This window comes from Podarcis gaigeae (genome assembly GCF_964106915.1).
Source record: "Podarcis gaigeae genome assembly, chromosome: 8".
Classification (NCBI taxonomy): Eukaryota; Metazoa; Chordata; class Lepidosauria; order Squamata; family Lacertidae; genus Podarcis; species Podarcis gaigeae.
This window is the reverse complement of record NC_139684.1, coordinates 80,635,882-80,660,423: the sequence shown is the minus strand read 5'-3', so window position 1 is coordinate 80,660,423 and position 24,542 is coordinate 80,635,882. Positions and strand designations below refer to the sequence as shown.

Below are 24,542 nucleotides of genomic sequence, written 5' to 3'. Positions count from 1 at the left end.
TCTCTGGTCTTTCCTGAACCTTCCAACATTCAACTTCACTGAACACCTCCGAGTCCTAGCGTAGGGTTGCCATATTTCTAAAAGTGAAAATCCGGACACAAAAAATGTTGAGCTTTTTTAGCCCAAAATTATTGGGCAAAACAAAAAAGAGGGAGTTTTTGAGCTATTTTTAAGTGTCCAGATTTTCACAGACCCTTCGGCGATTCCCGTCCGGACATTGCTTCTGCCTGCAGTATTCTGGCTATGTCGGGGACATTCCAGACTTACCTCCCCTACCCACCAGCCCCCAAACCATGTCTGCCAGCCACTGGAAGGAGCATGTGCGATTTTGAAGCGAGAAAAACTTGAAATTGAAATACTTTGAAATATTTTATTGTCACTTGTACAATTTGTATGCAGTGAGATTACACGAGCACCCCCCCACTCAGCTCTCTTAGTCTTAATTCCATTCAGCAGATTCACGGGACAGCCCATAATATCTTGTGCCGTATTCACCACCCTCTGTAGGCACTTCCTATCAGTTGATGTCAAACCAGCGTACCACACCGTGATGCAGTATGAAAGGACACTTTCTATTGTTGACCGGTAGAGGAAGCTAATTAAATGTTGATTGACATCGTTCTTTGGCAATATTCTGAAATGTGATAACCTTTCCTCCATCCCCTTCTCCATCCCCTTGATAAATTGGGCTGTCCTTTTCTGAGCCCTTTTTGCAACTGTGCAATATTGTTTTATGTAGAGCGAAAGTCTGGAGGCAGTTAAGACCTGGCAGCCTCTCTTGGGTTGCCCATCTGTGTTTGTCTTGTGGCCTCATCATTAAAAGGTAAAGGGACCCCTGACCATTAGGTCCAGTCATGGCCAACTCTGGGGTCATGGCGCTCATCTCGCTTTATTGGCCGAGGGAGTCAGCGTACAGCTTCCAGGCCATGTGGCCAGCATGACTAAGCCGCTTCTGGCGAACCAGAGCAGCACATGGAAACGCCATTTACCCTCCCACCAGAGTGGTGCCTATTTATCTACTTGCACTTTGATGTGCTTTCGAACTGCTAGGTGGGCAGGAGCTGGGACCGAGCAATGGGAGCTCACCCCGTCGTGGGGAATTGAACCACCAACCTTCTGATCGGCAAGTGCTAGGCTCTGTGGCTTAACCCACAGCGCCACCCGCATCCCTGGCCTCGTCATTAGTTGATGCTGAAGAAGCCACGGGCTCCTTCCTTCCCCTTTTTCTTCTGCCAGATGCCAACCGAAAGCTTTTGCTCCCTTCTCAACTCCACCAGCACATGACCTGGCACCCAACTAGAGGGCTGGGAGTCATGGGAGGAGGAAGCCCAGCTCTGCCTGAGTCACACTGAGGACAGGGTGCCCCTTCCCTCCCAAGCCCCTGTTCCACTCCTGCACCTGGAGTACTGTGTCCAGTTCTGGGCACCACAGTTCAAGAAGGACACTGACAAACTGGAACGTGTCCAGAGGAGGGCAACCAAAATGGTCAAAGGCCTGGAAACAATGCCTTATGAGGAACGGCTAAGGGAGCTGGGCATGTTTAGCCTGGAGAAGAGGAGGTTAAGGGGTGATATGATAGCCATGTTCAAATATATAAAAGGATGTCACATAGAGGAGGGAGAAAGGTTGTTTTCTGCTGCTCCAGAGAAGCGGACACGGAGCAATGGATCCAAACTACAAGAAAGAAGATTCCACCTAAACATTAGGAAGAACTTCCTGACAGTAAGAGCTGTTCGACAGTGGAATTTGCTGCCAAGGAGTGTGGTGGAGTCTCCTTCTTTGGAGGTCTTTAAGCAGAGGCTTGACAACCATATGTCAGGAGTGCTGCGATGGTGTTTCCTGCTTAGCAGGGAGTTGGACTCGATGGCCCTTGTGGTCTCTTCCAACTCTATGATTCTATGATTCTATGACTTGCAAACCACCCCCTGGAGCACTCGTGGGGGTTAACAGGAAGAGCAAAGGAACCCAGGCATAGCTGTTAACGTTTCCCTTTTTTTAAGGGAAATTTCCTTATTCCGAATAGGATTTCTCACAAGAAAAGGGAAAAGTTGAGAGCTATGAACCCAAGCATCCGGCTGACAGCACTGCTGTCCTGTCAAGCAAAGCCCCCAAAATGGAAAGGCAAGCAGGGCATCTGTGGCTCACCTGGACCCTGCGAAGGTGTGTTGCAGGGGGTTGGACTAGATGACCCTTGGGTCCCTTCCTACACTATGATTCTATGAAGAGCCCCTGGCAGGCAGCCCTCCTCCTGGCTGTCTTCGCCTTCATCGACGTCGTCCGCATCCGTGCCGTCCCTTTCGTCGACATAGTCTCCATCCCTCTTTTACCGTCGGGGCCGCCCAGGCGTTCTGTTTATTGCGCATTCATGACGTTCCTGGACTCCTCGATTCCAGGCCAAACGCGGCTGAACTTCGAAAGCGCGGCGTTGACCATCGCGGCTTCGCGCTCTTCCCTTGCCCCCGACGTCCGCGCATCGGCGACAACGCAGCGGTCCCCCCGACCTTGCCAAGGACGCAGGGAAGGAGCCAGCCAGCTGAGTCGGCTCGCGGTGAATGGAAGCCCGGCCCCCGAGGAAGGCAGGGCCGGGCAGGATCAGCTCTGGGCTGCCCGTAAGCGGGCAAACGAAGAGGCCCCCACCACGAAGCGAAGCCCCGCCATAGGCAGGCTGGACGTGCGTCCGGCCCAGCCTTGGAGACCCCCAGGATGGAGGAATTGCTGGCGCGCAGGGCTCCTCGCAGGTGAGCAGGATCGGGACCAAACTGACGGATATGGTTATGGTTTCGTGCTGCGAAGCTCCCAGCACTTTTTAAAACGAAGAGCGGCGGCCAGAGGGAGCAGGGGGGCTGCAGAAGCACTGAGACTTATTTCAATTTATGCGTGCGCGCGTTGCTCCTCTGATCAAAATCGCCCCTTCCAGCAGCTTGCAGACATGGTTTGGTGGAGGTGGGTAGGAGAAGTAAGGACTTGACTCTCCGCCACCCCATGGCTATTGGCAGAAGTGCCAACTTGGTGCCCATGTGTGCCCGGGGCCGCAGATGCCATGCAGCGTACATGGCCCTGGCACCGAAATTTGTGGGTACCCTGCCCCTTCATGGGGAATTTTGAGGGTGCTCGGGCACCCAAGACCCCAGGGAGTTGGCATCCATGGCTATTGGCAACTTTTGGATCGGCGGTTTCCCTTGAGCACGCTGCTATTTCCCTTTGGACTTCATTTCTGCTGTCACTCAGCAGCTGAGTTTTGTATCAGAAGAATGTTATGCAGGGTGACCATAGCATAGAGAATTGAATACTCCCGACAGTTGAAATTCTCCACTCAGAGAGGCTGAATTCTGCGCAGGCTGAGAGCCTTTGCCTGGGGCTCCTTATTTTGCCTAATTGTTTTGGGGGTGGGGGTTTGCATCTGCCAGTCATGGCAAAGAACATTGCAGCGTGCAGCAAAGGCACCACCTTCCTTCCTTCAGCTGAGATGGCATCGCTGGTTCATCAGCTGTGGCTGACACTCACACAGCCCTGTGTTTTCGCAGTGGGTGGTGAGGTGGGGTACCAATTCCTTGGCTACCCAACTTCAGAATGTGGGAGGAGTGGGCAAAGGGGAGAAGACCCTGCATAAGAAAACGTAGGACATTTTTTGTTTCTTCCACTCTTACTTGTACATTCAAGAATGTGTGTATTGCAGTTATGTGGTGGGTGGGTGGGTGGGTGGGTGTTTTTTTGTTTTTTTTAATTAATTTTTATTGCATTTTCAGTTTTATCATAATCACAATTTCCATACATATTTCAAAAAACTCAAACCTCGCTCTATTCGAGCATCGACTTCCTCCCGCCCCTTTTTCTGACTTGCATACTTAAACAGGTTTACATCTTTTGGGGGGATTTCATCTCATCTTTTGGGGGGGATTTCATCTCCAATTAAACCTAGCAAGAACATCTCTTTATTTTTTTATTAAAGTTATATTTCAAAATCTTTTTAAATTCATTATAAATTATATCCCAATAGGCTTTCACCATGGTACGCGTCCACCACATATAATAGAAATTCCCCTCCTTCTCCTTGCATTTCCAACAATTTTTATGCTGATTTCTATACATTTTAGCGAGTTTGGCTGGTGTTATATACCAACGGTACATCACCTTTGTTACATTTTCTTTGAGTGACATACATGCTGTGAATTTAATTGTTTTTGTCCACATTTTTTCCCATTTTTCAAAACCAATGTTATGTCCCAAATCTTGGGCCCACTTAACCATAACACTTTTTACCTCCTCATCCTTTCTGTGCCACTCTAGTAATAATTTATACGTTTTCGACAATGTTTTTCTTTGACTGCTCAACAATTCGGTCTCTATATGTATTGCTGTTGTTGAGGTCTCTTTGATGCAGTGAAAGAGACTTTGGGGCCATCTCTGAAAGAGAGCAGAACTGTGCTGAAACTAGGACTTTTGTTTGAAGTGACGTCTCCTCTTCGCTCTCTCCCCTTTACAGCCTCCATCCTGAGTTCCTGCTTCCTCTTGACTCAAGCCAAGGGCGAGAAGGAGACAGTCATCAAGGTGGACAAGGAACACCCAGAACAAGGAGGCAGTGTCACCTTCACACCTGTAGACCTTGATGTGGGGAACCTTAACACCTTCATCTGGTACCGGGGGGAAACTGAGGAGACTAGTCGAATCTTTACTTATATACTAGTACCATCTAGAATACAGAATAATGGACCTTCCTTCACTGAGCGGGAGAATGGGGGCCTAGACAGCTCCCTTAACATCAGGAATTTATGGCTAAATGACTCTGGACTCTATACATTGACTGCTAAAGTATCTTCGGGAACGGTGATAGGATTTATAGTCTTAAATGTCTTAGGTATGGTGTCTACTTTTAGGATTCGCCTTACTTCTATTACTGTAAGTTATTTTAAACTGTTTCTAATATTGTGTGTTTTAATGTTATAGCTTGCCCTGGGAACTAAGGGTGGGTAAATAGTGGCAACGGAAATAGTAATCACAGAATTGACTTTATAATCTGAAACACACACAGAAAGAGAGACATTGCACGTTCTTTTGTAATTCACGGAAATCTGTAATAAAAATTGTTTTTTTTAAACAAATCATAGAATTGCAGAATTGGAAGGGGCCCCAAGGGACATCTAGCGCAGCTCGTTGCAATGCAGGAATATGCATGGAGAAGAGCGATGAGGGAGCCCAACAAATCCATCTGCATGTCACTACCTGGCAGCCCTGCTGACCTTGAGGCTCATATTCCATAAACTGGGAACGTTAATTAATGCCATTGCGATCTTGCTTGTTAACCTTCGGGTAGAGTTGCTTAGTCGGTTACTGGTCCTGTTAATACGATTTTGTAATTTCTGCTATATTGTCGTTTTACCCATTTTATTTTTATCGCTTTGCTCCCTGCTCTGGGGTTGGAAAAATCCAATGAGGAACGGGATAGAAATACTGCAGATTAATCAGAACAGCATGGAATTCTCTCGTGTGCAGGGAAGCCTGAATGTGCAATGCACACAGGTGTATTTGTCCATGCGGGTCACCCTCCAGCTGCATTCGTGGAGGGATGTGAAGAGAAAGTTTTGAGATGCTTCACTGCAGCAAGGCCACAGACAAGCTTGGGGCAAAGTTGCCACCTTTTTCCCTTTTTCCTACTGCCTTTAACAGTAGTCAGAGCAGGCAAGAAAGATTCTGGTGATACTCTTTTTACCACATACAGTCATACCTCATGTTACGTTTGCTTCATGTTACGTTTTTTCAGGTTGCGTCCCGCAGCGACCTGCAAGTACTAGAAAGGGTTACTTCTGGGTTTCATCCCTCGTGCATGCGCAGTAGGGCTAAATCGCGCTTCGCACATGCGCACAAGTGCCAAATCGCGCCGCGCAGATACGGCGCTTCAGGTTGCAGGCTTTTCACGTTGTGAACGGGCCTCCAGAACGGATCCCATTCACAATCAGAGGTACCGCTGTATCTCCATGTCAGGGAGGCGGGAAAAATCCTTTAGCTATTCATCAAGGCTGCTCTGAATCAAATAACTGGCAACATTAGGTTGATGTCCAGAAGAGCTGGTTTCACTGAAAATTGCCCCATACTCAATGTTACACATGTGGAGAACAAGCAAGAAAATAAAGGAATTTTGGAATGTAATCTATAATGAGCTTAAAAAAATGATTAAGGTATCCTATCCTTTATTTTAAAAACCGGAGGTGTTTCTCATAGGGATATTTGGCCCAGATATACCTAAAAATGTGAGAGAATTACTCTTGTATGCTATTGTAGCTGCAAGAATATGAATTGCATCAAACTAGAAAGGAGAGGAAATTCCAACAAAACTGGAGTGGCAAAGTAAGTTGTTGGAGTACGCCAAATTGGCAAAAATGACAGTAAAACTGAGATGTTCTACAGGGCAAACTTTTATTAAGAGATGGGATATGTACACAAAAAAATACCTTATACATTACTGTAATAATATAATGCCAGTGGGAGGACTCGAATGAATTCTGTGGTATGTTGACTAACAAGAGAATACGATATTGATCATTGACAAAAGCAAATAAAATAAAATGAATGTTAATAGTGTGCTAGAGAGATTAAGCGGTAAATACACGATGGGGTGGCAAGAAGTCATTGGATACTTACGTAAGTGGAATGTGGAGTGATGATGTAACAAATAGCACAATTATCTTTATTATTATTATTATTATTATTATTATTATTATTATTATTATTTACTTGTATGTTTGTTACATCTTTTTAATCTCAATAAAGCAATTTTAAAAAGAGGAAAAAAGCAAATTGCCCCATACTCATGTGATCAACTGGGGAAGGAAAATCATGGACACATACTTTCCAAAGCTCACAGCACCTTTCTCTCCCCTCTTGCAGGTGTAGAGGAGGCTGACTCCCATCCTCAAGCATCAATTTTTGGAATTATCCTAGGCTGTATGATTGGAATCGTGGCCATGGGAGGTCTGGGGTTGTTCCTGTACCCCAGGTTTCACTCAGCGTAAGTCTGCCGTCCTGGTCCCCTTGAATCAGAGTCCCCCTGAATTTACCATCTCCCCCTGGTTCTCCGGGAAGTTCCTGCTCTGCTTAACTGCTTTGAGTGGTCTCTCTGCTCACGCTCAGGGTTTGAGGCTGTCTCACTGAGGTGAGCCAGTGTGGTTAAGAGCAGTGGACTTGTAATCTGGTGAACCGGGTTCGCGCCTCCGCTCCTCCACATGCAGCTGCTGGGTGACCTTGGGCTAGTCACACTTCTCTGAAGTCTCTCAGCCTCACTTACCTCACAGAGTGTTTGTTGTGGGGGAGGAAGGGAAAAGGAGATTGTTAGCCACTTTGAGACTCCTTAGAGTAGTGATAAAGCGGGATATCAAATCCAAACTCTTCTTCTTCTTCTTCTTCTTCTTCTCCTTCTTCACTGGTGTCCCGCCCCACACTTCTCTTAGAGGCATTCAGTGCCCGGCTGTTTGCGCCTCCAAGCCAAATGCACAAAGGCCAACCAGGGTTGCCATATTGAAGAGGGGACAGAGGAAGAAATATCTGCTTCAACTATGACACTCGGGCAGGAGAAGTTGCAGCAGCTGAGGTTCCCTCTTCTCAATAGTCCACCAAAGGCACCATAGGCCTATCCTCTGTTGAACCTGATGATTCTGATACACAAACATTTGCAATGAGCAGATGACCACATCAAGCACCCCTCCAAAATTGGTCAGAAACTGTACACATTGGGTTAACTTTTCAGTTCTAAAAGGTAAAGGTAAAGGACCCCTGACAGTTAAGTCCAGTCATGAACAACTCTGGGGTTGTGACGCTCATCTCACTTTACTGGCCGAGGGAGCCAACGTTTGTCCGCAGACAGTTCTTCTTGGTCACGTGGCCAGCATGACTAAGCTGCTTCTGGCGAAACCAGAGCAGCGCACAGAAACGCCGTTTACCTTCCCGCTGGAGCGGTACCTGTTTATCTACTTGCACTTTGATGTGATTTAGAACAGGTTGGCAGGAGCTGGGATCAAGCAAAGGGAGCTCACCCCATCATGGGGATTCGAACCGCCGACCTTCCAATCGGCAAGCCCTAGGCTCATGAGGGGTAGCTAAGTTGTGACCTTCCAGATGCTGTCAGACTCTGGAGGACACCTGATTGAGGAAACCTTCCTTAAAGGTATTTTTTTGCCATTTGGGGAGTTCCCAATATCTAGAGGAAATCCTAGCCAGGCATTTTCTTTGCACCCCTAGCCCATCTCAGGCCACTCGCCTTGCCTGCTTCCACTAATATAGTAGGAGTTGTTCCTTCCGTGGTCTCAGCCTTTTGAGCAGAGGGTTCAAAAGGAGCAGAGGGTTGTGGGTTTTCAGTGCCTCCTGCTTGGCTCTGGTGGGCTTATTCTCCTGGATCTCTCTCTGTTCCCTAATGCTCTTTCTGTCCTGTTTCTGTCATTTCAGAGCAGGGCGTCGCTGACACAAAACCCACCACGGTAAGAATGATATGCATATGATTCCTAATGTATTCAGACTCCAGAGTTTTGGTCCAGTCTCTAGAATGGAGTAGGAAAGGGAGGGGAGGGGGTTTGAGCCAAAGCAGAGCAAAGTGAAGGTCTTCCTTCATCAGAAGGAAGTAGGACATGGGTGAGGAACTTTTCCAACCCAGCGAGCCAGATCCTTATTTCCATGAGTCCTGTGGGACAACTTTGACATGTAGGCTGGATCACCCATCTACCAGTCACCTGACATCCACCCCTCTCAGTGTGTCCTGCTTGGTTCTGCTGGGCTTGGGTTCTGTCTGTTGTACGTTCCAGGTCCGTGACTTTTTCTCTTTGTAATTTCAGACCAGTGCTTCAGTGCATCGGTAGGAACAAAATACAAACCCACATTGGTAAGGATAGAACAATGGTGGTCGCTTAAGAGCTAAGAGCTCTTAAAACCAACAATTCCCCAGGCTTTGATGGTTTACCTGCATAATTTTATAAAAACATTTTCAGATAGCAGTACTGTTAAAATTAAGCTGTTTAACTATTGTAAGCTAACTAAGGTAATATAAGAATCTTGGAAAGATGAAAAAATAACCTTAATTCATAGGAAACACAAATATCCAACATTACCCTAATCTTATAGACCAATAACATCATTAAACCAAGATTTCAGAATTCTTGCTCCAATATACACAAAAAGGTTAAAGTTATTTTAATGTATAGACATCCAGACCCATGGATGTTATTATAGGTTGTTTACTATCAGTTAATGCAAGAAAATTCTTGTATTTAATAAATGAAAGAAATAGAAATAGCTTTGGTTTTTCTTAGATGCTGAAAAAGCTTTTGATAGGATAGAAAGTAATTATTCATACTCCCTGTTGGATAAATTAAATATGGGTGTTCCTTTCTTGGAATATATCAAAGCTGTTTCTGGAGACCCATGCACAGTTTTATATATAAACAAACAAATATAAATAAATTCCTGAAATCATTTTTGAGGAAGCAGAGGCCCCCCTCTGCTTTTTTGCATTTTTTTGTGTGCTGAACCATTGACAAAATTGATACAATCTGCAAAAGAAGCACCGGAAAAAATGTTAAATCAAATACCAATGCTGGTATTCATAATACTGATGTTGTGTGAAGTATATATGTATTTGATAATACTATGTACCTATGAATTTGTTGCGTTTATGTGTTTGTTGTGTTTTTAAGTGAAATTTAAAAATACCGTATATTTAAAAGGAAGGATCTAGAGCTTGGCTGTTATCCTGACACCTTTACACTCGCTGGCTGGATTACTGTAAGGTGGGATCAAGTTTGATGTTTCCTGGATAACAGATTGATCATTGATTTCATGCTTTCCCTTATAACCCTGCAAGTAGAAAGTTGTGAGCTCTGTTGTGTCATCATATTTGCTTTTGAAAAATTCAACGAAAGCTAGAAATCCAAGGAACAGCCTTGCAATAAACACTCAAAGTGCTGCGCCATTAGAGCCATCCACACAGCAATGTGTTTGAACCTCCCCTTGGTCCCACTGACTCCTTCTTATGGTCTCTTGCAGGGTGAAGACATACAATATTCAACACTAGCCTTCAAGGCCAACCACCCTCCTCAGCCAAAGCCAGCGGCCGTCCGGCCTTTGGAAAGCAACATTATATGCTCCGAAATCAAGAAGAAATGATCAGGGATGATTCTCCCCTGGCGCTCTCCTCAGTGCAAACATCTCCTATGACTCACATCCTTTGCCTGGATTGTTTTGGGGAAGCGTGTTGAAAAAATTGGTTTCCTTGTCTGAAGAAAAGAACGTAGAATTCTCCCACATAGGCACACAGTCGCCTGGTGTAATAAAAAGTTTTAGCAGTAAGACCAAGTGGTTCAAGTGGTTTTTGCCCCCCTCGCCTCTTCTTCCAGCTCCGCCCCCCAGTGCCGCTTCTCCGGCCTGCCACAAGGTCTGAGGGATAGTGGACCGGCCCGCAGCTAAACAAAATTGCCGAATCCTGACCTAGGATCATCGTGCATGAAGAAAGCATTGCACAAAGACAACAGTCTTGATCGGAGACAGTGGGATGTCAAGGGAAGGGACAGAAACCTGCTCATGGCAGTCAATGATACAGGGTGGCCAAAAGCTTATTTGAGGGTGCAGGGCATATAAGTCTGCTATCCTAACCATGCCTACTCAGAAGCAAGTCCTCCTGAATTCAGTGAGGCACACTCCCATGTAAAGTGGGGTTAGGATTGTGGTCCCAGTCATCTCCTTGATGGGGAGAGCCAGTGTGGTGTAGTGGTTAAGAGCGGTAGACTCGTAATCTGGGGAACTGGGTTTGCGTCTCTGCTCCTCCACCTGCAGCTGCTGGGTGACCTTGGGCCAGTCACACTTCTCTGAAGTCTCTCAGCCCCACTCACCTCACAGAGTGTTTGTTGTGGGGGAGGAAGGGAAAGGAGAATGTTAGCCGCTTTGAGACTCCTTCGGGTAGTGATAAAGCGGGATATCAAATTCAAACGCTTCTTCTTCTCCTCCTTGAGCTATTGTGCAAAGAAGGAACTGAGAACAAATCCCTCCCTCCAACTTTTGATCTCCAAGTAGGGCCAAGGGGAGGAAGTTTGCCTCTTCTTCATCCCTTCTGGGTAGTGCCGCCTCCTTCCTTCCTTCCCCTTTCTGCCGCAGCCAGAAGCCGGGCCTCGGCTCTGGTCTCTGCCCCATAGCTTATCCCCTAGTCGGCTAGCTTCGGCACAGAGAGAGATGTGAGGTGTGGGCTTCGGTTACCAAGTTCCCCACCCTACTCTGTGCCCGTCGGGGGCTCTTGCCCTGCACAGAAGCAGGAAACACAGGAGCACCAGAAAGAGGAGGAATCCAGGAGTCAGCTGAGGGGAGTATCCTCTGGATCAAAGTCTGAAATGAGGCAGGAGAAGCCGCTGTGCTGTGCTAGGGCTTTGCTGGGGAAGAAGGGCTCATGGAAGGCTACACTCTTCAAAGGTGAGATGGATAGGGATCCTAAATAGGAGGAAGGAGACACAAGGAGGGAGGGGAAATAGGTGTTGGGTTTTGATTCATCCTATGCCGGAGGGTGGCTAGTCTTTGGTGGCTGACTGTACAGGTCCAGCCACCTATTTCCCAAGATTTTACTGCAATGCGCTCTACGTGGGGCTACCTTTGAAGGTGACCCGGAAACTACAACTAATCCAGAATGCGGCAGCTAGACTGTTGACTGGGAGTGGCTGCCAAGACCACATAACACTGGTCTTGAAAGACCTACATTGGCTCCCAGTACGTTTCCTAGCACAATTCAAAGTGTTGGTGCTGACCTTTAAAGCCCTAAATGGCCTCGGCCCAGTATACATGAAAGAGCGTCTCCACCCCCATCGTTCTGCCCGGACACTGAGGTCCAGCGCCAAGGGCCTTCTGGGGGTTCCCTCACTGATAGAAGCCAGGCAGAGGGCCTTCTCGGTAGTGGCGCCCACCCTGTGGAACGCCCTCCCACCAGATGTCAAAGAGATAAACAACTACCTGACATTTAGAAGACGTCTGAAGGCAGCCCTGTTCAGGGAAGTTTTTAATGTGTGACATTTTGATGTATTTTTAATACTTGTGGGAAACCGCCCAGAGTGGCTGGGGAAACCCAACCAGATGGGCGGGGTACAAATAATAAATTATTATTATTATTATCTGCTATCTGATAGCACGAAAAGAGATTTCAATCTCTCTAAGGGTGATAGGCCACATTCACAGTATGCATTTAAGGCACTGTGATACCACTTTAAACCATCATGGCTTCCCCCCAAAGGATTCTGGGAGGTGTGGTTTGTTAAGGGTGCCGAGAGTTGTCATGTGACTTCTATTTCCCCTCTCAAAACTACAATTCCCAGAGATGCCTGTGAAGAGGGATTGATTGGTTAAGCTACTCTGGGAAGTTCTTTGGGGCTGCAGTCCAGCAGTGAGCAGGACACACACACACACACACACACACACACACACACACACAATCACTTTAATAATAATAAAAAATTATATACCGTTCTTCATCTGAAGAGCACAGGGTTGTTTACATATAACTTTGAAAAACCATAACATAACCTTTAGAGGAGGCCCTTTTCTCATTCCTGTCCCCCTCACAGCCAATCTTGGTTGGGATGTAGGACAGGGCCTTCTCAGTGACTGCTCCCTAACTTTGGAGCTCCTTTCCTAGAGAAGTTAGACTGGTTTCTTCCTTCTTATTCCAGCATGCTTTTGTTTAGCCGTTTAGTCATGTCCGACTCTCCGTGACCCCATGGACCAGAGCACGCCAGGCTTTTAGGAACTGACTATTCTTAAGGAAAGGGCTGGTGCTGTGATGTTTTTACTGTTATTATCTCTATTTTTAATAGATCATAAATGTGTGTTTGTGTGTGTGTTTAATTATCTTTTAATGATTCCCCCCCCCCTATGTTTGTAGCTTTTGAGTTGTCATCTGTGTTATGTACTGAAGTTCTCACCCTGGGCGACCAGGGGGATACTTTAGATAGTTATGCAAATATGGGATCGAAAGTGACGTTCAGTGATTGGATAGTTTTAGAAAATTGTTACAGTTACGTTGTACTGGAGCGCTATATAAGCAGGCTGACTGAACCCTTCAGTTCTGTTCTGTTCTGGCCTGTGAATAAACAAGAGCTGTTTGAAGAATCACTGTGTCGTCTGATATGTTCACCCACAACTTAACAGTCTGGGAAAAAGCTGGGTTATAAATAAATATTATAATAAATATAACAACAACAACCACACACACACATGCACATAGGGAATTGTTTTATTATGTACTTGAATTGTGAATGTTTACATTTCAATATTTGTGCAATTTGTTTTTATAATCTATAATCCACTTAGAAGCCTATTTTAGCTTATAGTGACATATTAGCATATTAGTGACATATAAACTAAGAAATTATAATGGAAAGAGATGGAAAGAAGATAAAGTCCCTGCCAGAGAAGAATGGCAGTTCAAGTTGATGGATTGTGCCGAAATGACTAAAATGACCGGAAGAATCAGAAATCAGGAAGACCAAAATTTTAATAGGGAATGGGGGAAATTTTATAACTTGTCTTAAAGACCATTGTAAACAGTTAAAATCGTTAGTAGGATTGGAATATCACTTGTAGTTTAATGCTGAATCTTGGACACAATGGAGGGATAGAAGATTTGGATTAGGATTTGATATGTTAATTGGATGTCTTTTATTGGAAAATTAATAAACGTTCTAACAAAACAAAAAAAGATTTGGATTATCATAAAAGATACAGGAGGAAATGATGAACAACAGGACCCACAAAGGGGAGGAGAGAATTCCAAGAGATTCTTTGCAATCTTGTTTTTATGCTGCATGTCGGATATGTGACTGTAAAATTTTAATCTGAAAAACCGAATAAATAAATTGTAAAAAAGGAAAAGAAATTATAATACGGGGACGTGTTTTTGCTCTTCTTTCCCCTGCTTCATGCTACAGCCTCCATCCTGAGTTCCTGCTTCCTCTGGACTCAAGCCCAGCCCAAGACTGGAATACCTATCAAAGCTGAACCAGAAATACTGCAAGAAGGACAGAGTGTCACATTAACACCAGGAGATATTGATGTGACCACACTGCGTAGCTGCAAATGGTACCGAGGGTCAAGTGCTGACGAAAATCGAATCTTCACCTATTTCCTAGCTCTGGTGATTTCACAGAAAAACGGATCTGCCTTCACTGACAGGGAGACTGGGAGAAGAGACTGTTCCCTTCGTATCACAGATTTAACACCAAGCGACACTGGAACCTATACACTGGAACCAGAAGGACCTCTGGAACACAGAATAGGGGCTATCAATATAACCGTCCCAGGTATGATGAGCTTGTTCTGCAGTCATTCTGACCTTTTATGCACCCAAATCTGCCTCCTCTGCTGAGCTTTGAGGGCCAAATGACTCTGGAACCTATACGTTGAGAACAGAAGGGCCTCTGGGTTTTGAAACAGGGAGTGCAAACTTAGAGGTCTCAGGCACACACGCATACACATCCCCTAAGCAGCTTCTGGCTAGGTCTATGAGCATTTCTGCTGAGGGCTGAGTGAACTTGCCCCCAGCACAACTGTCTCCAAGGAGAAGCCCTGTCATAACTGCTGGGTTCATTAACTGCAAGCAAATAGTGGAGAGTTAGAAGAAGAAGAATGTTTAGGTTCAGGTATTGAACAGAGCCTAGGACTTGCCAATTGGAAGGTCGGCGGTTCGAATCCCCGCGACGGAGTGAGCTCCCGTTGCTCGGTCCCTGCTCCTGCCAACCTAGCACTTCGAAAGTACATCAAAGTACAAGTAGATAAATAGGTACCCCTCCGGCCAGAAGGTAAACGGTGTTTCCGTGTGCTGCTCTGGTTCGCCAGAAGCGGCTTAGTCATGCTGGTCACATGACCCGGAAGCTGTACGCCAGCTCCATCGGCCAATAAAGTGAGATGAGCGCCGAAATCCCAGAGTGGGTCACCACTGGACCTAATGGCCAGGGGTCCCTTTACCTTTACCTTTACTTTTAATAAGGGTTCCTGCTGCAATTCCATAATTCCTAGCACAACACGGTGGGTCTGGAAGCTCCCCTGGGTGGGGGTAACTCCATAAAATAGGCCTTTTAATTGAGGGTAAGGTCTTTCCCCCCCCCCTTATTAAACCCCTCTCACGTGGCAAGCACAACCCTCAGTTTTTGCTTGACTCAAGCCCAGGGCAAGACCCGAACGGAAATAGTTCAGTTGCTGCCTTCGTTATACACCTTTAGGTGCCAGGCAAAAACTTCCCTCTTCCTGCAGGTCTTTGGCTGATTGGCATCCGATGCCCTTTTAAATGTGGGGGATTATTAGTTTGTTGTTCTTATTTTTATCATGTATTTTGTGGGTTTTTAAAATTGTTGTGAACCGTCCTGAGATCTACGTATAAAGGGTGGTTAACAATTTTAATTAATTGATTAATAATAAAAATGGTGGAACCAGCAAAGCCAAAAGAAAGGAAGAGTTTCTGCTCAGATAGGTTATTCATTACTAGTCTTCAGGGTGTTGCAGGAATTTATGTATAGGTTGGGGTGGGGGTTTGCCCCTCCAGCAGCTATCATGCACATGCAGCCCACTACCAAAATCAGCACAATCACTTTTGTGACTTTTGTGATTTGTCCCCACAAAACACTTCATCTCAGTTTCTTCCCATCTATTCAAAGAGTCTTTGCTTCACAATACCAAATGTAAGAATTCACTGATAAATGCATCTATGTACTGGCTCACTGGGAAAACTTCAGAAATTCATATAGACACGTGAGCTCAGCTACTCAGCAGCCCCTCTGCCTGAGTGATAATTCCTGGCATCCTGAGCGCCAGACAGGTAACCATTCCAGAAATAACAAACCCAGATGAAGACAAAAGGGTGTGATTAACTTGACTGGGAAACAGGGAAATGTAAATATCTCTTTTGTTACACTTGATGGGTGTTTGGTGGAGGGCAAGGGGGACCATGGGGCAGGGTCCAGGATGCTCAGATTACTGCCACCAGACCTCTCTTTTCATGATGTAACCGTGATGTATGAGTGATGTAGTTTGGGGGGGGTGTAACATGGGGATTAGCAGCTAATAAAAGTTTGGGGGCTCTTTTGTTCGGGGCTTCCATTTTGTTTCACCTGGTGGCAGGTGGGAGTCCTGTCGTGACAGTCTTCAATAAAGACCAAGCCTACTGGCTGCTGTTTTGCTCTGGTATTCCTGACTGGTGTCCTTGTTTTTTTGTCCAAGGGAGACCTCAGATTTCTCCATTAACAAGGGTCCGCAGATGGAAGGAAACTCAGCCACTGCCTATTACCACCCTTCACTTAAGGAACAGTTCCATGGTAGCACCTGCTCTGGGTTGGAAATTGTCTGGCTTTTAAAAAGATTCTTTCATTTCTGTGTTTTGCATCATGACTATGTTATTCTTTCCTCCATTCACCTCGAAGACCTTGATGTGTTTGAAAAGAGGCAGTAAGCCAGATGGTCCTTATTGCTGCCATTGCTGAGTTCCTCAAAACCTTCTTTCTGGTTCCAGATTCTGCTCTGCTGGAAGCAGGAGTCGTTTCTCGGATTGTCATCGGGTCTCTGGTAGCACTGACGTTGTTTGGAACACTGATTTGTGTCTTATTCTGTGAGTAAGACGTTGGAAGTGTGGGGCATCAGATTCCTGGGTCTGTTCGCCAACTACTGGAGCCCAGGGGTAATGCTGGACAGGGCAGGGGCAGAGGGTCCGCAGAAACAAGTATGCATAAAATGTGTTTGTGCTAACTTAGACATAAATGCCACATTTGATTGATTGATTGATTGATTGATTGATTGATTGATTGATATCCCGCCCATCTGGCTGGGCTTTCCCAGCCACTCTGGGTGGCTTCCAACAAAATATTAAAATACTGTAATGCATCAAACATTAAAAGCTTCCTTAAACAGGGCTGCCTTCAGATGTCTTCTAAAAGTCTGGTAGTTGTTGTTCACTTTGACATCTGGTGGGAGGGAGTTCCACAGTGCGGGCGCCACTGCCGAGAAGGCCCTCTGCCTGGTTCCCAGTAACTTGACTTCTTGCAGTGAGGGAACCGCCAGAAGGCCCTTGGAGCTGGACCTTAGTGTCTGGGCTGAACGATGTGGGTGGAGACGTTCCTTCAAGTATACTGGGTCGAGGCCGTTTGGGACTTTAAAAGTCAGCACCAACACTTTGAATTGTGCTCGGAAATGTACTTGGAGCCAATGTAGGTCTTTAAGGACCAGTATAATATGGCCTCGGTGGCCACTCCCAGTCACCAGTCTGGCTGCTGCATTCTAGATTAGTTGGTGGTTTCCAAGTCACCTTCAAAGGTAGCCCCACGTAGAGGGCATCATACTTTTCTGTGTATAAGACTAGGTTATTTTATTTTAAAATTATGTTCAAAATTGTAGGTCGTCTTATACACAGATACAATTGCCCCCCCCCCATTTTCTCAATTTGGAGTCCCCAAAATAGGGGAATAAGAATAGGTCTTATTCATGGGGGTATGTTATACACAGAAAAATACAGTTAGAGCATGCAAGCCATCCATGTCACACACACCCCAACAATTCTTCAGTTAAGTCCCTCTTCCATTTATTTATTCCCCTTTTAATTTTCTGACAGATCCTGCTCCAAATCAGTTCTGCTTCTATAATCTCAATTCTTTACCCCAATATCATCCCTTATTATAAAGAAAAAAACTAAAGGAGAACTGTAAAAACTTAACGAAACTAGCAGGACTGGAATAATACCTTCAATGTAAAACAGTAGAGATATAAGAATAATATACGTGATAAGAATGTGATAAATATACCAACTGAAGGGAGGGAGGGAAGTCAAGACTCAGCAGAGTCAAAGGGAATACATCGTAATGGTATGGATAGTTGGGAAAAGAATACTTAAAGAAAACAATAAAAAAATATTTTAAAAAAAGAAAAAACATAAAAGCAAAACTCTCTGTAGGGTAAATGTTCAGGTTTGATTCCCACTTTTCTTCCTCCTTCAGGGGCCTGCCGCCTGACATTTAAGACTTCTGCCCAGGTTGTATCTGCACCTCCTTTACCTGACGATGTTCCCTTTTCTGGACAGGTGAGACCTCAGTATAGCGAGGGAAGCTGTTTGCACTGCCAAATCCTATTTCAAACTTATTTTCAGCATGCAGACTATGTGCAGTCCATTTAAGAACATGAAAGGATTGCAGTGGCCCTGCCCCAAGGAATATACAATCAGTAAGGCAGGAAAAGGATTAGCAGTTGACAACTCAGCAAAGAGGGTGGGATTGGGACACACAAAATTGGCTTTCTAAAAGGGAGGCTGCCCTCCTCTGAGGTGTTAAAAAATGTTTTGCAAGCCTGCGTCTTCCCAGGGTTCACCTAAGCCTGTTGATACCCGCCTTCATTTCTCAATGGATCCATTTTGGTTCAATTTCTGTTGCCACACAGCACTCAACCAGAGCCAGGGCCTTTTCAACACTGGCTCCGGCCTGGTGGAACACTCTGACTCATGAGACCAGGGCCCTGCAGGATCTGATTTCTTTCTGCAGGGCCTGTAGGACAGAGTTGTTCCGCCTGGCCTTTGGCTTGGAATCAACTTGATCCCCTTCCCCTCTTTCCTCTTTCCTTTCTCCTTCTGTGATGGAACTCCTATTTGGGGACATCCTTGGCTTTTTCTAGCCCACATAGGACCAGTCTGGATAGTTGGCCTTGGTGGAGATTTGACGTTTTCATCCCCCAAAAGTTTTTGATTTGAGTTTCTTCTGAAATGAGGCTGCATTTTCATGTTGTATTTTAATCTTGTTTTTAAGCTGTATTTTTAATCAATTGTTTTATACCTGGTGTTAGCCACCTGCCCGGTCTTGGCTGGGGAGGGCAGGGTATAAATTATTATTATTATTATTATTATTATTATTATTATTAAGTTTGCAATTAGAAGTAGCCATATTCAGAGTTCAGCACTAGCGCACTGTCTGGGCTCACCAGTTCACCAGTCCCTGCTACTCGTGCTGTTGCTTAATAACCAATAACTGTTCTTTAGCATCATTACTATTACTGTTGTTTGTATTAAATCCAGGTCAAGTCTGACAGCTCCTCTGATCCCAACCGCATGTACCAGGTAGGTGAAGGTCCTTCACATTTATCCTTCTCTCAGAAAAGACATGTGATCCCATGTGATCTCCTCTCTCAAAGGGACAGAGCCACTGGAAGGAAAGGCCCTACTAAGCTTCTTTAGTCCTCAGATGACTTTGGTCTCTGGCTGAAACAACATCCACTTTAACTCAGCAACATGGTTGACTGGGAGCTGTCCGTGGTGCTGATTTACCTGGCCTGATCAAGCCCCTGAGCCCTAGCAGAATAAGAGAGGCAGAAATTTTCAGGCATGTACGAGAACACCTCCTCCACATATGCTGACCTTGTAAAGTAACATCTTGACATCCAAGATGATGGTGGATGTCATCTGATGCCTTTCCCTTCCTCTTCCTTTCTTGGTTAAAGGTTGTTTGTCTTAAGAACTTAGAAGAGTTCTTAAGACAACTAGCAAAACTGACGGGAAGCGTTAGAGGAGTACTGAACCAGAAAATATTTGGAGAATGGAGAATATTTAAGGATTATATAAGATCATATTGTTTGTACCAATCACACCATATTAGCAGAACTTGAGTGATACTTGTAAACACAACAAATACCGTTTGTGGTGTAGACGGGAACAATATTAAAGAATATAAAACTGTGCGAAAGAAAAGACAGTATAAACAGTACAATGAGAATGATTGGAAGACTCGTTTTGTCAGAAGTCTTTTTTATTTAAGTGTTTAATTAAGTATTAATTAGGAAGATGAAGTTTTTTTATGTACATAAATTTGCTTTTTCTTCTTTCTGTATTTTCTTTTTTCTTAATTGTTTTTTCTTTCTTTTTCTTTTTGTAGTATGAGATTGTAAATTCTTTGTAAATTCTTTGTATAAGTGTGTAATTTAAATTAATAAAGACTATTTTTTTAAAAAATAGAACTTAGAAGAGTCTTAAAATAAATAATTAAAGTACAAATAATTAAATTGTCAAAGACTCAGGACAATTTTATGGTAGATAAGTCTATTAGTGGCTATGAATATGGCTGGCTGTGTGGTACCTCCATGGTTAGAATCATAGGCTCACGGAGCTGTAAAGTTGGAAGGGACCCAAACGGTCATCTAGTCCAAGCCCCCTGCAATACTAGAGTGGGCCATTCAACCTCAGTGGCCAACTTCCCAGGATACCCAGGTTAAAAAAGAAAAAAAAGAAAGTTTTGCCCTCGATGCTTCTGTCTCATGCAACTCCATTTCATCCTCAGGCCCTCCAACAGAGAGACCAGCCCATGTACAACCAGCCGAAGTGGTAATGCATGAACCCACCAATGTCCATTTTACTTCTGAATTGGAGCTTCAATGGAAGGGCACACCCTGGAAGTCCAAAGTACAGCCCCCTGGTTCTCTGGTTAAAGGGATCTTGTGGAAGGGCAAAAGAAGAGCTGCCTGATACCTTGGAGATCCAGTTGGAATAAAAGTTCTGAGCTAGCTCTGAATCTGCATGAAATAGCTTCCGATGCCCTACTCTGAGAAGCTCTCCCCATAACGGCCATTAAATTCATCAAAATGTTACTTGTGTGGCCAGTGACTGAGTCTGCAAATATAGCTCATGGCATCCTTTGCCAACCAGGTGCCCGGCAGATGTTTTTGATTACAACCCCCATCAGATCCTGCCAGCAGCCTCTGGGGAACACCTTTTTCTCGATTAAAGAAACAGAAAACCATATTCCATTTTTTGCTATGGACGGTGCTGGTCCAAAAGAATTGGTTGCCTGAAGCAGCAAGAGTAGTTTCTTTTTGGCAAAGTTGTTGAGCTTGCAAAAGTTCTTCCTTCTTGGCAGCAATAAGTAATTAGCAATTTGTTATACTTTCAAATCATCTGCCCGAGGCTGCTATCTCACTCTGCCCAATGGAAGGGCCAGCCCTGGCTAATGGGCCAACTGCCTCCTTTCTTGGTGGTGTAAGAACATGCCCCAGGGTCAAGGTAAAGGACCCCTGGATGGTTTGTCCAGTCAAAGGCAACTATGGGGTTGTGGCACTCATCTCGCTTCAGGCCAAGGGAACCGGTGTTTGTCCACAGACAGCTTTGCGTGTCGTGTGGCCAGCAGGACTAAACCGCTTCTGGCACAACAGAACACAATGACGGAAACCTGAGCACACGGAAACGCCGTTTACCTTCCCGCCGCAGTGGTGCCTATTTATCTACTTGTGTGTGCTTTTGAACATGGTATATCCAGTTGATGAGGATTGAAAAACCAAGGAAGATGATCTCTTAAGTTCGCAATGCTTTGCCCAGGCCTTCTCCAACCCATAACCCCAGAATCTCTGTTTCATTTGCTTTTATATATTTTTGTACTGTTTTATTTGTTTTGGGTAGTATATCAGAGAGAGAGAGTACATAGTACACCGCTTACAGATTTTAAGCACTTTGGAAATGCTTTTAAATAAATCAATAAAGCTGCTGGTAGATGCAATTTGAAAATAAAGGAAATTTCCTGAATCACCACCAGGAGGTGCATGTATTGAGGGAGTTCCTTGAAATTCAGCGGAATAAATTTCTGAGTAAGGTCATCCTTCTAGGAGGGTTGAACTGCACGTCCCCCCCCCCAAAAAAATCAGTCTTTGTCAAAGTGCTTTGGCAAATGTCCTGGCAACTTGGTTCCCGGGTGAAATGGATTAACCCAAGTCCTTTTTCGTCTGGTTTCCAACCTAGTTTTATTTGTTAGTTTGCTTTTTACCTTTCTTTAAAGAAAAAAAATGACTCTGGGGTTGCGGCGTTCATCTCGCTTTATTGGCTGAGGGAGCCGGCGTACAGCTTCTGGGTCATGTGGCCAGCATGACTAAGCCGCTTCTGGCGAACCAGAGCAGCACACGGAAACGCCGTTTACCTTCCCGCCGGAGTGGTACCTATTTATCTACTTGCACTTTGATGTGCTTTCAAACTGCTAGGTGGGCAGGAGCAGGGAACGAGCAACAGGAGCTCACCCCGTCACGGGGATTCAAACCGCCAACCTTCTGATCGGCAAGTCCTAGGCTCTGTGGTTTAACCCACAGCACCATCTGTGTCCCTTTTACCTTTCTTTACCACCCATCAACTTAACTGTGCTGTTAAAGGTTGTTGTTGTTGTTTAGTCCTTTAGTTGTGTCCTTTAGTTGTGTCCTTTAGTTGAGTCTTCTCTTCTCATGAGGTGGCCAAAGTCTTGTAGCCTCAACTTCAGGATCTGTCCTTCCAGTGAGCACTCAGGGCTGATTTCCTTCAGAATGGATAGGTTTGATCTTCTTGCAGTCCATGGGACTCTCAAGAGTCTCCTCCAGCACCAGAATTCAAAAGCATCAATTCTTCGGCGATCAGCCTTCTTCATGGTCCAGCTCTCACTTCCATACATCACTACTGGGGAAACCATAAAGGAGCTGAGTTTAATTTTCTCTGTGAAAAGTTAAGTCTCCAAGGAGATGAGAGACTGTTGCTGCCCCACTGAGGGGAAAGTCCTCTTGAAGAAGAGACTGCCATTTCCTGAACAGCCGCTAGAGGGACACAGAATCCCATATAAATAAAAAGACAGGGTGTTGGGGAGTTGATAGAAAACATCCAATCTCGGTTTTGAAAGTCAGTGGGTGGTCTCCAGCAAATATTCCTATCTCAGCCTAATTTATCTCACAGGGTTGTCGTAGGGATAAGATGGAGTAATTCCAGACCCACCGTCCGGAGCTCCTTGGAGGAAGTGTGGGATGTGATATATAACACCACCACAGTCAGCAACAGGCTCAGCTTGTGGGCTGTTGATTTGCAAGGCTGTGTCTTAATGAAGTATATTGTGAGAATACTTAATGGGCACTGGTGCTTCTCCATTAATGCAGAACACACATTAAATGCTCAGGAAACCATTTTTACTGCGTTGCCTGAATCAAGAGGCGTTGTCATCGCTAAATACCTCCTCAAATGATGGGGCATTTAAATGCATTTCACGAGATGCAATTAGTGCCTAATCGGTTCAGTTGTTTTCACAATGTGTGCAGAAATTAATTTGGTATCCCAACAGTTCTGTTTTGTTTTTTTGCAATTTGGAGAGGGGTTTTTTTCCTGGTGCGTCTTTGGAGGCCCAAACCCTAATCTTGTCCCATCACCAACTTTGGTTGCCATCCCAGTCGTCTTCAAGGAATGAGGTGGGGAGGAATGTTATCCTTTGTCTCAGGCAGCAAAATGTCTTGGGCCAGCTCTGCAGGCAGCCAACATCCAAAGAGATTTGTGCCTGTGCACGTGTTATAATTAGGATTTTCCATCTCAAGCGCCAAAAATGTCTTCAGCCACCACTCTGTCAGGGTTGCCAATGGCAGGGCACCGCTGGGTGCCCCTGCAGAGCCCTGCCCTGGTGCCCACAGGGTTTCACTGCCCCCATTCCTCCACAGGCACAAATCAGGTTTGAAAGAAGCAAGAATCCTCTCCCCAACAACAATCTCCAGGAGGATCACCACGCAAAAAAGTAAACTTTTTTACAAAAAAATAGCTTGGACAAAAGTTACAATACTCTTTTCAAACCTCGAGGCAGCATGGATCTACTGTGAAACTAATGAAGCTTAAGTTTCAGGGACCCTAATCCTGAAGGATGGAAGTGAGAGCTGGACCAAGGCTGATCGCCGAAGAATTGATGTTTTTGAATTCTGGTGCTGGAGGAGACTCTTGAGAGATGACCCTGATGTTGGGAAAGATGGAGGGCACAAGGAGAAGGGGACGACAGAGGACGAGATGGTTGGATAGTGTTCTCGAAGCTACCAGCATGAGTCTGACCAAACTGCGGGAGGCAGTGGAAGACAGGAGTGCCTAGCGTGCTCTGGTCCAGGGGGTCACGAAGAGTCGGACACGACTAAACGACTAAACAACAACAACAACAATCCTGAAGGGGCCCCAGAAGCAACTTTTGATTAGAATTTGTGTGTTGAGAAGACCCAATTTGAGTCACACAACTCTAATTGGTTAATCTTGCGTTGAATATATTTCAAGAATCCCAAAGTTTGAGAGTCAGTAGCACAGATATTGTAAAGGTGTGTTGATCTGTTGGGGAACAACCCCCTTGAAGAATCATACAACTGTAGCGTTGGAAGAGATCACGAGGGTCAAGCCAGTCCAACGCCTTGCAATGCAGAGATCTTTTGCCCAACATGGGCTCGAACCCACGACCTTGAGATTAAGTGTCTCATGCTCTACAGACTGAGCTACCCAGAGCTCGTTGCTAGCTGCGAAGGGCCTTCCATGACAGTTCAAGCTTCAGGGCCCCAGAAATGTAGGTCCCTCAGTGCTTTGGGTTTGGAAGTGTGGGTTTGTGAGTGTGGTTCTCGTGTGCGTAATTGCGCAACAAGCACCGAGCGGTGCAAGCGCGGTTCCGCCGTGCGGCCGGGAAAGTTTCCCAGGCTTGTAGATGCTCCCAGGGTTCCCCGAAGGTTGGCGACCCCCTTTTCCTCCCGTGCCACGTTTCTGCCCGAAATGCGCCCTGCCTTTCCGGGCGGGC

General features: G+C 45.3%; 2 protein-coding genes across 2 annotated transcripts; both read left to right on the top strand.

Annotated features, from left to right (window-relative positions):
• Nucleotides 1-2,365: 2,365 nt before the first annotated feature.
• Nucleotides 2,366-10,324, top strand: LOC310850494 (cell adhesion molecule CEACAM8-like; the record flags this gene model as incomplete). The annotated part of the gene is made up of 5 exons (XM_083752015.1): nt 2,366-2,738; nt 4,484-4,896; nt 8,434-8,465; nt 8,817-8,863; nt 10,024-10,324. The coding sequence occupies 5 exons, from the start codon at nt 2,366-2,368 to the stop codon at nt 10,026-10,028; spliced, it is 870 nt and encodes a 289-aa protein (XP_083608141.1). The 3' UTR covers nt 10,029-10,324.
• A 765-nt stretch (nt 10,325-11,089) lies between these two features.
• LOC310851666 (uncharacterized protein) lies at nt 11,090-20,534 on the top strand. Its single transcript, XM_083754286.1, has 6 exons — nt 11,090-11,436; nt 13,938-14,309; nt 16,511-16,606; nt 17,985-18,067; nt 19,049-19,090; nt 20,304-20,534. Exons 1-6 carry the CDS (start codon nt 11,358-11,360, stop codon nt 20,349-20,351), a joined length of 720 nt encoding a protein of 239 aa, XP_083610412.1. The 5' UTR covers nt 11,090-11,357; the 3' UTR covers nt 20,352-20,534.
• Nucleotides 20,535-24,542: the final 4,008 nt, after the last annotated feature.

Excerpts from the sequence above, each read along its gene's own strand:
- LOC310851666 (XM_083754286.1), top strand. The coding sequence starts at position 11,358 with ATGAGGCAGGAGAAGCCGCTGTGCTGTGCTAGGGCTTTGCTGGGGAAG. Across the intron at positions 14,310-16,510 it reads TATCAATATAACCGTCCCAG|ATTCTGCTCTGCTGGAAGCA; the intron begins GTATGATGAGCT and ends TTCTGGTTCCAG. Across the intron at positions 18,068-19,048 it reads ATGTTCCCTTTTCTGGACAG|GTCAAGTCTGACAGCTCCTC; the intron begins GTGAGACCTCAG and ends TATTAAATCCAG.